Source organism: Lepisma saccharinum, chromosome 9 (assembly GCF_977018435.1).
Source record: "Lepisma saccharinum chromosome 9, izLepSacc3.1, whole genome shotgun sequence".
Taxonomy (NCBI): Eukaryota; Metazoa; Arthropoda; class Insecta; order Zygentoma; family Lepismatidae; genus Lepisma; species Lepisma saccharinum.
In genome coordinates, this window is record NC_139237.1 from 9,214,550 (window position 1) to 9,229,145 (window position 14,596).

The 14,596-nt window shown below is 34.1% G+C and overlaps 1 protein-coding gene across 1 annotated transcript; it reads right to left on the bottom strand.

Annotated features, from left to right (window-relative positions):
* Nucleotides 1-1,332: 1,332 nt before the first annotated feature.
* On the bottom strand, nucleotides 1,333-1,908 carry LOC145992327 (uncharacterized). Its single transcript, XM_083128710.1, has one exon. The coding sequence runs from the start codon at nucleotides 1,906-1,908 to the stop codon at nucleotides 1,333-1,335; it is 576 nt and encodes a 191-aa protein (XP_082984836.1).
* Between the last annotated feature and the right edge of the window lie 12,688 nt (nucleotides 1,909-14,596).

Here is a 14,596-nt window from a genome sequence, read left to right on the forward strand (position 1 = left end):
ATAAATATTGTCAATCTGAATAGACCAAGAACCACCTTAAAATCTCCATAACCCTCGCTCTCCACCACCGCAAGTAATTAGTGACTATTCATTTTAGCCAAAATTCACAAAGGAGTTCTTCAAGTGGTTGCACCATTCCAATTCTCACATTTGTAGATCTCATGCAACTTGTTTTAATATCAATGCAACTGTATTAAATATGACCTGACCAGAATGAACTCTCTTCCACGGACGCCTAATAGGAAATGTAAAATTTTGCACTCTTGCTGTTTCTTAACAAGCAAGATATAAAATCGTAATTGTGTGCGGCATGACATGTTCATATCAACAATAATAACAAGCTATTCATCTTTACCCTCCCTCAGAAAATTTGTGTTCAGAAAATTTAACAACATAAATATAATTTTTCTGCAACATGGAAAGTTGGACGTTCAGGGGTGAGGAATACTCAGGCTCTTTATGCCACTAAAGGTTTCTCATATTATAGATCTAGGGCCAAAAAAGCGAGCGAAGTATTCATCTGGAATTATATATTTTAACAAACTGCTCTAAGAAATACAATCTCAAGATTTTAGGTAGTACGTTGTGAATTAAGTACATAAAAGTAGAGTAAATACACACATTTATTCATTTATTTATGCTTGCATATCCAATGGAAACTCTGGCCTTTCTTACGAAATTTCTGACATTGTTTTCCATTGTACAGTATTGTATAATGAAATGTATTTGAATATTGACAGCTAGAAACACATTTCCGATTATCTTATTAGTATAAGTAACAAACGTTTGTTTTGAGAAACATATCAACAAATATTTGTTGCGACATTAATTGCAACACTTATTACAGTCGTATAATTAGGATCAGCAAATTGTAACTCCAGTCCACGTAAACTGATTCCATCGTCTAGCTTTCAGAAACAGTTTATATAAAACGACCTATCGAAATCTGTGAAATTATTAAATGAGGTAGTCCCTGATATTTTGAAGTTCAACACCTAAATTACATTACATATGTTGTCTTTCTCAAAGAGCTAATAATCTAAAATCAGCAAGTAATTTTTTAGTGTTTGGTCTCCTCGCAACGAGATTATTCTGTCCGGGAACTTCTCAAGCAGCAGATTGATTGTTTCTTCTCAAGTGTGGCAAGTTGCGCCGTCTTGTTGGAACCATACATTTTCGATGTTCATTTGATCCAAACGAGGCCAAAGAAAATCAGTTAGCATTGCACGGTAACGAATTCCATTCACTGTCAGAGCATTTCCTTCTTCTTCTTCAAAAAAGTAAGGGTCGATCAAACCCCCACTCCAAATCCCACACCAAACCGTAACTCTCTCAGGATGCATTTCCTTTTCCTGAATCACTTGGGTTCTCAGATCCCCATATTCGGCAATTCTGCTTGTTTACGAACCCGTTTAAATGAAAATGAACTTCATCGCTGAAAATGATGCGCTTTGCGAAACCCTCGTTCTCTCGTTCCCTTTCAAGGATCCAGTCAACAAATTGCCGTCGTTTTCCATGATCCGCTGGTTTCAGTTCCTGCGTTAACTGCACTTTGTACGCGTGCAAGTGCAGATCTTTCGTCAAGATTCTTTGCATTGTTGTTGGCGCCATATGCAGTTCTTGATCACGACGGCGATACGATTTTTCAGGACTCGCAGCAACAGAATCACGCACAACAGCAACGTTTGCTTCACTCCGGTGACTTCGAGGGCGTCCAGGGCTTTTGATGTCTTGTGTTGGTCCAGTTTCTTCAAATTTCTTGATCAACCTACGAACAGTTGATTCGTTCGGTGCATGAATATGACCAAGTATCGTACAGAGTTTCCGAACAGTCACCGCGAAACTTTCACCATTCTTGTAGTGCGTTCTGACAATCAAAACTCGCTGTTTCTTACTGTACTTTTCCATGGCGTTAACAACACACACAAATAGTAGAACAACTGAAACGCTTCTCAACACAAAACTTCAATGATAACTGATAACAAGAATCGCACCACCAATGCTGCCAACCAAACAAAAAAAATATGGCGTCCTTTTCAAATCCGGCCTTCTTTATGGATCACCCTCAGTTATTTTTAATTTCTATGATTGTGAAAGATTCTGTTAATTGCTTTTTGAATCTTCGGTATAGAAATATTGTCCATACGTACTAATAATTGATCTGCATACGTATCGTATCGTCTGCCTTAGATTGATAACGTTAACTTTTTAATGGAAGAATGGATAGAGAATACTATAGAGCGACCATACCTTGGACGAAAAGTCCCCGCGCAGCTTTCCCTTCTTCTGTTCAGCTCGGGCCATAAGGAAGCATGGTCCACTCTCACCCTCCCCTCCTTGCGGGAGTAACGGTGTACAGGAGTCGCAGGATGTTTTGCAGGATATTTTGCTTGTGGTTCCACTATAATATCACTTTTAGTTGTCATTTTTCGAATCTATAAGCTTATCAAAAATTATGTTCATTGATATGAATCTTTTGCAATCTCTCACGGAAAATATTTTATTATTCTTTCTTCTTCGCTGAAACACGAAGTTCACAAGAAACCATAGACCAAATATTATCGAGTGTGGGAGGTTTGTATCCAAGTAATCATTATAAAAGTAATGTACATAATTACTTTAAATATAGTACGTTTTTAATTTTTGTACCGTCCCGAAAATCCTGGAAATATCTTTCAATTCTTACTTCCTCGCTGAGACCTGAAATTCACAAGAAACTATGGACGAAATTTATCTAGTGTTCGAAATCTGTATTTAAGTAATCTTTATATAAAATCATCTATATAATTACTTTCACTTAAGCCCGCTTTTGACTTTTGTACCGTCACGGAGAACCCACGAAATATTTTTGAATTGTTACTTCTTCGCTGAGACTCGAGGTTTACAAGAAACTATAGACCAAATATTATCGAATGTGTAAAGTTTGTTTCTAAGTAATCTTTATATAAATAATTTATATTATTACTTTTAATTAAGCTCGTTTTTTATTTTTGCTTCCGTCATTCAAAATCCAGGAAATATTTTGTTAACTCTTACTTTCTCGCTATGTCACGCACTTCACAAGAAACTATGGAGCAAATATTACCGAATGTGTGAGGTTAGTATGTAGGTAATCTTTAAATAATATCTTCTATATGATTAATTGCTATTATGCCCCTTTTTGATTTCTGTACCGTTACGAAAACCCGAAAATATGGAAAAATATAGACAAAATAACATTTAACGAATAAGGTTTACATTTTAATCTTCTCTAATACATCCTGACTGGGCCTCCTCGATGGCGCAGTGGTAGCGTTGTCGCCTTGTAATCAAGGGGTTCCGGGTTCGATGCCCGGTGGAGGCACATTGTGGTTCGTATTCCACTTAAAACTGTAGGTCCAGTCCCGATTAGCCTTACTGTGCATAAAGTGGACTTAAAACACCAAATCAATCAATCAATCAATACATCCTGTCGATGATAAGTTTACCTAAAGTCCCTTTCGCATTTTGTTTTACTTTTCGTATACCCTGGTAATAATTATTTATTTATTATTTTATCACTAGCAAGTAGCAGTTCACACGAAAAAAAAATTTAAAATTTTCATGCTCTTATAATGATTACATTTCTTGATGGAGTCGTTTCAGCTACTATTTTATATAAATGTATGTTTCGATTTTCTTTTCTCTACGTAACATAAATAAAATTCCTTTCAATTTTTTAGTTCTGCATAAAGAGTGAGTTATTCATACAGAATTATAAACTAAATATAATCAAATGCTTCAGGTTTATATCTGGAATGAAACAATCTTGATGATTACCTTCCATGAAGTGTATTTCATATTTTTCTACCTTTATCTAAGACCCCAAATTTATTTTTTGAATTTTTGTTTTAGGACTTAGATACAGCAATTCACACGAAAATAATGACAAAATTTGAAATATTAAAATATCATATGAAACTATGTACATGAGTACTTAAGATTAACTTCTTTTCTGATTTTTGTACCGATACGGAAAACACTGATAATACCTTTCAAATTTCAGATCACCTTTATGAGTAACGTATTCAATCAAAACAATAGACTAAATATTATAATATGCCTGAAATTTTTCTGACATTCTTTTTGATAAAGTTTACTCGATTAGTAGTTTAGACAAAGCGGCTTTCCGTCTATTGTACCATTACGTAAAGCCCACAAAATCATTTTTTAGGATTTGGTATTTAACTATGGAGCATCAGATCCATACAAAATAAGAACAGATAATATTTGCTCCATAGTTTCTTGTGAAGTGCGTGACATAGCTAGAAAGTAAGAGCTAACAAAATATTTCCTGGATTTTCAATGACGGAAACAAAAATAAAAAACGAGCTTAATTAAAAGTAATAATATAAATTATTTATATAAAGATTACTTAGAAACAAACTTTACACATTCGATAATATTTGGTCTATAGTTTCTTGTAAACCTCGAGTCTCAGCGAAGAAGAAACAATTCAAAAATATTTCGTGGGTTCTCCGTGACGGTACAAAAGTCAAAAGCGGGCTTAAGTGAAAGTAATTATATAGATGATTTTATATAAAGATTATTTAGAGGCAGATTTCGAACACTAGATAAATTCCGTTCATAGTTTCTTGTGAATTTCAGGTCTTAGCGAAGAAGTAAGAATTGAAAGATATTTCCAGGATTTTCGGGACGGTACAAAAATTAAAAAGGTACTATATTTAAAGTAATTATGTACATTACTTGTATAATGATTACTTGGATATAAATCTCACACACTCGATAATATTTGGTCTATAGTTTCCTGTGAACTTCGTGTTTCAGCGAAGAAGTAAGAATAATAAAATATTTTCCGGGTTTTTCGCGAGGGTACATAAATATAAAACAAACTCAATTGAAAGCAATTATATCGATGAGTTTATATAAAAATTACTTAGACACAAACCTCACACACTCGATAATATTTGGTCTATAGTTTCTTGTGTATTTCATGTCTCTGCGAACAAGTAAGGATAAAAAAATCTTTCCCGGATATTTTGTGACGGTACAAAAATGAAAAACAAGCTTATTAGAAAGTAATTATATAGATGACTATGTATAAAAATTACTTAGACACAAACCTCACACACTCGATAATATTTGGTCCATAGTTTATTGTGAATTTCGTGTCTCAGCGAAGAAGTAAGATTTAAAAAATCTTTCCCGGATTTTCGTCACGGTACAAAAATCAAAAACGTGCTTAATAGAAAGTATTTACATAGAGGACTTTATATAAATATTAGATAGACACAAACCTCACACACTCGACAATATTTGGTCCAAAGATTCTTGTGTATTTCATGTCGCAGCAAAGACGTAAGGATTATAAAATCTTTCCCGGGTTTTCCGCGACGCTACAAAAATAAAAAACGGGCTTAATAGAAAGTATTTACAAAGATGATTTTACATAAATATTAGATAGATACAATCCTTACACACAAGATAAAATTTGGTCAATAATTTCTTGTAAAATTCGTGTCTCAGCGAAGAAGTAAGAATTCAAAAATTATTCCCGGGTTTTCCGCGACGCTACAAAAATCAAAAACGGACTTAATAGAAAGGTATCACATAGAATATTTTATTTACAGAATACTTAGGTACAATCCTCACACACTCGATAATATTTGGTTTAGAATTTCTTGTGAATTTCGTGTCTCAGCGAAGAAGTAAGATTTAAAAAATCATTCCCGGATTTTTGTGACGGTACAAAAATCATAAACGGACTTATTAGAAAGTAATTACATAGATGACTTTGCAAAAAAATTACTTTGATAAAAATCTCAAACACTCGATAATATTTGGTCCATAGTTTCTTGTGAAATTCGTGTCTCAGCAAAGAAGTAAGATTAATAAAATATTTCCCTGATTTTTCGTGACAGTACAAAAATAAAAAACGGGCTTAATAGAAAGTATTTACACAGATGATTTTATATAAATATTAGATTGATACAAACCTCACACACTCGATAAAATTTGGTCAATAATTTCTTGTGAAATTCGTGTCTCAGCGAAGAAGAAAGGATTCAAAAATTATTCCTGGGTTTTCCGCGACGTTACAAAAATCAAAAACGGACTTTATAGAATGCTATCACATAGAATATTTTATTTACAGAATACCTAGGAACAAACCTCACACACTCGATAATATTTGGTTTAGAATTTCTTGTGAATTTCGTGTCTCAGCGATGAAGTAAGATTTAAAAAATCTTTCCCCGATTTTTGTGACGGTACAGAAATCATAAACGGGCTTAATAGAAAGTATTTACATAGATGACTTTATATAAATATTACATAGATACAAACCTCACACACTCGATAATATTTAGTCTACAGTTGCTTGTATATTTCATGTCGCAGCAAAGAAGTAAGGATTAGAAAATCTTTCCCGGATTATTTGTTACAGTACAAAAATCAAAAGCAGGCTTATTAGAATGTAATTATATAGATGACTTTGTTTAAAAATTATTTAGACACAATCCTCACACACTCGATAATATTTGGTCCATGGATTCTTGTGAATTTCGTATCTCAGCGAGGAAGTAAGATTTAAAAAATCTCTCCCGGATTTTTCGTGACTTTACAAAAACGAACAACTTGCTTAATTGAAAGTATTTATATAGATGACTTTATATAAATATTAGATAGATACAAACCTCACACATTCGATAAAATATGGTCTATAGCTTCTTGTATGTTCTATGTCTCAGCGAAGAAGGAAGGATTAGAACATTTTTCCCGGATTTTTTTGTGACGGTAAAAAAGGTAAAGTGTTCCCCTGTGCTTAGCACCACGCCATGAAGGCGTATAGGGGGTGTGGGGGTAACGCCCCACACTTTCTTGATCCGGTCGTGAGTGGGGGTGATGTGATCAGTATCACGCCCCTGACCGCCTTTACCCCCCAGGGTTTCCTCCAGGTACCCATGTTATTCGACGCTGGGTAGGCGCCGGGGCCGCTTCCACCGTTAGAAAAGTTCCCGGATTTGAACCGGCCGGGGATCGAACCCGGGACCTTTAGCATGGAAGTCAGACGCGTTACCGACTGAGCCACCGCGGCCACCTTTGTGACGGTACAAACATAATAAACAGGATTAATAGAAAGTAATTGTATAGATGACTTTATAGAAAGATTACTTAAATACAAACCTCACACACTCGATAATATTTGATACATAGTTTATTTTAAACTTCGTGTGTTAGGGAAGAAAATAAGTATTAAAAAAATATTTTTCGGGTTCTCCGTGACGGTACAAAAATCTAAAGGCGCGCTTAGGTGAAAGTAATTATTTAGATGATTTTATATAAAGAATACCTAGATACAGAGCTCGAACACTTGATCATATTTGGTCCATAGTTTCTTGTGAATATCGTGTCTCAGCAAAAAAGTAAGGAATGAAAAATATTTCCGGGTTTTTCTCGTGACGGTACAAAAACAAAAAACGGGCTCAATTGAGAGTAATTATTTAGATTACTTTATATAAAAATTACTTAGATACAAACCTTAAACATTCGATAAAATTTGGTCTATAATTTCTTGTGATGTTCGTGTCTCATCGAAGAAGTAAGAATTACAAAAATTATTCCCGGGTTTTCCACGACGATACAAAAATCGAAAACCTGCTCAATAGAAAGTTATTACTTAGGATATTTTATTTACAGATTACTTAGTTACAAACCTCGCAAACTCGATAATATTTGGTTTAGAATTTCTTGTGAATTTCGTGTCTCAGGGAAGATGTAGGATTTAAATAATCATTCCCGCATATTTCGTAATGGTACAAAATTAGAAACAGGCTTAATACAAAGTATTTATATAGATGACTTTATAAAAATTTTAGATAGATACAAACCTAACGGACTCTATAATATTTGGTCTATAGTTTCTTGTGTATTTCATGTGTCATCGAAGAAGTAAGATTTAAGAGATCTTTCCCGGTTTTCCGTAGTGATACTTAAGTCGAAAACGTTCTTAATAGAAGGTAATCATATAGAATATTTTATTTAGAGATTACTTAGATACAAACCTCACACAGTTGAAAATAATTGGTTTAAATTTTCTTGTGAATTTCGTGTCTTGGCGAAGAAGTAGGAATTCATAAAATATTTCCCGGATTTTTCGTGACGGTACAAAAATATAAAACGGGCTCAATTGAAAGTAATTATATAGATGACTTTATATAAAAATTACTTAGATACAGACCTCACACATTCGATAAAATGTGGTCTATAATTTCTTGTGAACCTCCTGTCTCAGCGAAAAAGTAAGAATTCAAAAATATTCCCGGGTTTTTCGTGACGGTGCAAAAATCAAAAACGTGTTTAATACAAAGTAATTATATAGATGATTTTATATATAGAATGCTTAGATACAAACCTCACACACTCGATTATATTTGGTCCATAGTTTCTTGTGAATTTCTTGTCTTGGCGAAGATGTAAGAATTAATAAAATATTTCTCGGATATTTCGTGACGGTTCAAAAATATAAAACGGGCTCAATTTAAAGTAATTATATGGGAGAACTTGTTTAAAAATTACTTAGATACAAGCCTGACACATTCGATAATATTTTGTCTATAATTTCTAAATTAGTTTGGGGTCCGTCCGTCCTATTGGAAAATGAACTCTGCCCTACTTCAACAGCCTAATGTTAATGATATGTTTGAAGAAAAATGGAAGTATTGGTGCCGGCAACAAAAACACTATACTGATTACAATACGTCAAAAGTAGTAATTCATTTCTGTCTTTTTCCTTTTTAAAATTATGTATAATGAAAACTTTGTCTAGTAGGTTTGTTTTGCGTAGTAGTTGTGCTGTCTAATTTGTTTGTGTTTGTCTTGTGTAGTAGTTGTGGTGTGTTTGTGTTTATATTGTGTTATAGTTGTGAAGTGTTTGTGTGTGTCTTGTGTAGTAGTTGTGCTGTCTAATGTGTCGGTGTTTGTCTTGTGTAGTAGTTCCTCCATTCATATTGGGGGTTAGGCGTAGAGCTGACAACTCTGCACTGTAAAAAGCCATGTCAAGAATCAGCAATATAAGGCCATGGATGTTCCCAAGGTAAAATATTCCGGAGGTAAAATAGTCCCCCGTTCGGATCTCCGGGTGGGGACTACTTTGGGAGGTCCCTGGACTAAGGATAAGATTTACGTTAGGAATAAGAAAAATATTAAATTAGGCACCTGGAATGTTCTGAGCCTTTACCGGCCTGGGGCATTTCAGTGTACAGTTAATGAGATAGTCAAGTATAAATTAGATGTAGTAGCTGTCCAGGAAGTTAGGTGGCCAGGAGAAGGGAATTGTAAAACTAAAAATTATACTTTTTTCTATGGTGGTACTGAAAATCATAATTTTGGAACAGGCTTTTTCATAAATAATAGAATTATCTCGGCTCTTAAAACAATAGAATTTATTAATGATAGGATATCATATGCAGTTTTACAGGGTAGGTGGTGTAAAATTATTTTAATAAACATACATGCACCAACGGAAGATAAAGATGATAATACTAAAGATGATTTTTATACAGAGTTAGAACAGGTCTTTGATAAATTTTCTCAGTATGATATGAAAATTCTGTTAGGTGACTGTAATGCACAGATTGGCAAAGAAGAGACATTTAAACCCACGATTGGCAAAGAAAGTCTTCATGAATTAAGTAATGATAATGGTATAAAATTGATTACTTTTGCAACCTCAAAGAATTTAATTGTGAAAAGTACCACTTTTAAACATAAAGATATCCATAAATATACCTGGTCTTCTCCAGATGGTAAAACTCATAATCAGATAGATCATATTCTCATTGATAAGAGAAGGCATACTAGTATAATTGACGTTCGTACACATAGAGGTGCTGACTGTGCCAGTGACCATTATTTAGTAATTGCTAAATTAAGAGAAAGACTCTCAGTGATAAATCATAAGCAACAAAATCTAAAAGTTCTAAAATTTGATACAGGAAAGTTTACTGATGAAAGAATTAAGAAAGATTACCAAATTAAACTGTCAAATAGATTTGATGTTTTGCAGGATTTAAATGATGATGAAAATATAAATGAAACAGACGTAAATAAGAATTGGGAGCACATACGTAATGCAATAGAATCAGCAGCTAAAGAAAGTATAGGATACCATAAACCGAGAAAAAGTAAGCCATGGTTTGATAATGAATGTCATAATCTAATAGAAATAAGAAATCAGGCTAGACTTAGGTGGTTAAATAACTCTGATGATACAAATCTGAACAATTATAATAGAATAAAACGAGAAGTTAACCGCACGTTTAGAAGTAAAAAAAGAGATTACTTGAAAAGCAAAATTAACGAAATTGAAACAAACAGCAAAAATAAAAATATCAGAGATTTATATAAAGGTGTAAATGAGTTTAGAAAGGGGTGGCAACCTAAAGTAAACTTGATAAAAGATAAAGACGGTGATTTTCTAGCTGACCCAAGCGATATTCTAAATAGATGGAAGAACTACTTTAATGACCTTTTAAATGTCCATGTAGGAGATAAATCAGAAGTGAATGAAGTACACACAGCAGAACCTTTAGTCCCAGAACCTAACTTGACTGAAGTTAAAGATGCTATTAAAAGGCTAAAGAATAACAAAGCACCTGGCATTGATTTAATACCAGCTGAGTTAATTAAATATGGTGGAAATTCATTAATATGTCAAATTCATAAATTAATTTGTTTAATATGGAATAAAGAAGAAATCCCTCAACAGTGGAAAGAATCCATAATTGTTCCTGTGTTTAAAAAAGGTGATAAAATGAACTGCAATAATTACCGTGGAATTTCTCTACTCTCAACAACATATAAAATATTATCTAACATTCTTTTAACAAGACTAACCCCATATGCTAATGAAATTATAGGTGATTATCAATGTGGATTTAAACGCAACAGATCAACTACAGATCAAATTTTTCACATCAGACAGACACTTGAAAAAAAGTGGGAATATAATCAAAATGTCCACCAGCTATTCATTGATTTCAAAAAAGCATATGATTCGGTCAAAAGAGATAAATTATATAATATATTAGTAGAGTTTGGAATACCTAAGAAGCTTGTTAGTATGATAAAAATATGCACCAGTGAAACAGAAAGTAAAATTCGTGTGGGTATTAATATGTCTGACAAATTTACAATTCATGATGGGTTAAAACAAGGAGATGCATTATCTCCATTGCTCTTTAATTTTGCCTTAGAATATGCTGTAAGGAAGGTAAAAGAAACTAAAGAAGGACTAAAATTAAATGGTGTGACTCAGTTGTTAGCATATGCAGATGATGTAGACTTACTGGGGGATGATGTGAATACAATTAAGAATAATGCTAAAATATTTTTCAAAACTGCTAAAGAGATAGGTTTGGAAGTTAACAAAGAGAAAACTAAATATATGCTTACAGGCCGAAACCAAGTGTTAGGTAATAATCAAAATCTAATTATTGATAACAACTCGTTTGAAACAGTTTATAAATTCAAATAATTAGGAGTAATATTAACAAATGAAAATTATATTAAAGAGGAAATAAAAAGTAGGCTTAATTCAGGAAATGCATGTTACTTCTCTCTTCATAAACTTTTGTCTTCTCGTTTAATATCTAAGAATCTAAAAGTTAAAATATACAAAACCGTAATTTTGCCTGTAGTATTATATGGGTGTGAAACTTGGTCCCTTACATTGAAAGAGGAACATAAATTGAGAGTATTTGAAAATAGGATCCTTAGGAAAATATTTGGACCTAAAAGGGATGAGGAGACAGGTGAGTGGAGAAGGTTACATAATTTAGAACTACATAATTTGTATTCATGTCCAGACATTATTAGAATAATTAAATCAAGAAGACTTAGGTGGGCAGGCCATGTGGCACGAATGGGAGAGGAAAGAGGAGTTTTCAGGATTCTTGTTGGGAAACCTGATGGTAAGAGACCAGTAGGAAGGCCAAGACGAAGATGGAGGGACAACGTCGAGATGGACCTAAGGGAAATCGGTAGGGATGGAAAAGAGTATATAGAACTTGCTCAAGATAGGGACAGATGGAAGGCCTGTGTTGCTGCAGCCATGAACCTTCGGGTTTAAGAAGGCTAGAGAGTTAGTTAGTTAGTTCTATAATTTCTTGTGATCTTCGTGTCTCCGAGAAGAAGTAAGAATTGAAAAATTATTCCCGGGTTTTCCGCGACGGTACAAAAATCAAAAAAGGGTTTAATAGAAAGTTATCACATAGAATATTTTATTTAGAGATTACTTAGATACAAACCTCACACTCTCGATAATATTTGGTTTAGAATTTCTTGTGAATTTCGTTTCTCTGCGAAGAAGTAAGATTTAAAAATTATTTCCCGGATTTTTCGTGTCTGTACAAAAATCGAAAGCGGGCTTAATTGAAAGTAATTATATAGGTGACTTTATATAAAGATTTCCTAGATACAAACCTCAGAGACTAGATACTATTTGGTCTATAGTTTTTTGTGAACTTCGTGTCTCAGCGAAGAAGTAAGATTTCAAAAATATTTCCCGGGTTTTTCGTGGCGGTACTTAAGTCAAAAACGGTCTTAGTAGAAATTAATCATATAGAATATTTTATTTAGAGATTACTTAGATACAAACCTAACACACTTGATAATATTTTGTCCATAGTTTCTTGTGAACTTCGTGTCTGAATGATTAAGTAAGAATTCAAAAATATTTCCTGGGTTTTCCGTGACTGTACAAAAATTTAAAAAGGGCTTAATAGAAAGTAATCACATAGAAAATTGTATTTACAGAATAGTTAGATACATACCTCACACATTCGATAGAATTTGGTTGATAGTTTCTTTTGAACTTCGTGAGTAGTGCTAACTTATTGTTTCTAAGTAACATTTTGTAGGTATCCTCTTTTTTTATCAATTGAATATCAGTTTTTGACATATTTTGACAATTTTTTGTCGATCTTTTAGCGTTTAGCGATGTTTTAGTACAATTTTCGATACAATAAGTAAGAAAAAAGGATAGGTTAAGTTATATCACGATCTTACGTGATATACCTACAAGTGTGAGGTGGGAAAAAAAAGATGCACTTCTTTTTTTTCCCACCTCACACTTGAAGGTATATCACGTAAGATCGTGATATAACTTAACCTATCCTTTTTTCTTACTTATTGTTTCAAAATAACACTTTGTAGGTATCCTCTTTTTTTATCAATTGAATATCAGTTTTTGACATATTTTGACTTTTTTGTGTCGATGTTTTAGCGTTTAGCGATGTTTTAGTACAATTTTCAATGCACCTCTTTTTCTTCCCACCTCACACTTGTAGGTATATCACGTAAGATCGTAATATAACTTAACCTATCTTACGATTTTTTTTTTTCAGTGATATAACTTAACCTATCCTTTTTTCCTTACGATTTTTTTTACGATCTTCAGTGACCTATCATTTTTTTTTATTTGCGCACCGAACTAACTTACATTGGACTCCTTTTGTTTTAATATTTCAGTCGAGAACATAAAGACGATACCTGTGGAAATATTTCTAGTGTTTGCTACTAAATGTCACCAACAATTGCCAAGGGGCAAATTTTTTTTTTTTGGACTATTCTTTTCCCTTAACCTAAGCAAATGACATAATAGAATAATAATTAATTGTGGTAGTAAAAGCAGCATTATTAGCGGTGGTGCAGTTGCGGTATTGTGGTATTTTTTAATCGAAATTTCCCTTTTAGCTAAAAATCTCGCTGGCTACAAATCTCTTCATGTGGACGTATAAAAGAACAATTATTACACGACCTCTCTCGGCCCTTCTCCGTAGCCGTGTTAAGGCGTTCACTCGTTCTTGACATCATGCGCGTGCTATAGGTTCGAACCCGGTTGTGGTCGGTAGTTTTTCAGTGTGAATAATGGCCCCTTACTTTAGCTCGTGTTCCTGGTCTGCAGGCTGGGATTTAAGGAAATCTTGAATCCTGAGTGAGCGAGTTTGACGGGTTTGTTGTTTCACTGTCTAAATATCGATCATTGCTACGGAGGAGTGACCCCCCTGACCCCGGGGGTCCCCCTGTCCCCCGGGCTCGTGTTCCCGGGAGTCCTACCCCTTGTCCCTGGACCCCTGTCCCCGGGGTCCTATCCCTGTCACCGGGCTCGTGTTCCCGGGAGTCCTACCCCTTGTCCCTGGACCCCTGTCCCCGGGGCCCTATCCCTATCCCCGGGCTCGTGTTCCCGGTTAAGTTAGGTTAAGTTAGGTTAAGTTGTCTAAAGTCTATGTCTATGTGTAATGTCTATGTCTATATGTAATGTCTATGTCCATGTCTCTGTCTTTGTAGGGTTTTTTTTTGTCCTAAGATTTTTTTAACGCTGGACATAGAAAATTTTCGATTGATGAGAAATTGGTTCCATGACGACCTATGTTTATTTTGGTATGGGAGGACAGAGGACACCGAGACTCGACCGACACACTAAACCCGACCTTTCTACAACTATTCGTTCAAAAGTTACGAGTGATCAAAGTTTTGGAGGGTGGGTTAACTTCTTACCCCTTGACCCCAGGACCACCAAAACTTGGTACACGTATTCTACACCTCCAAAATCGAC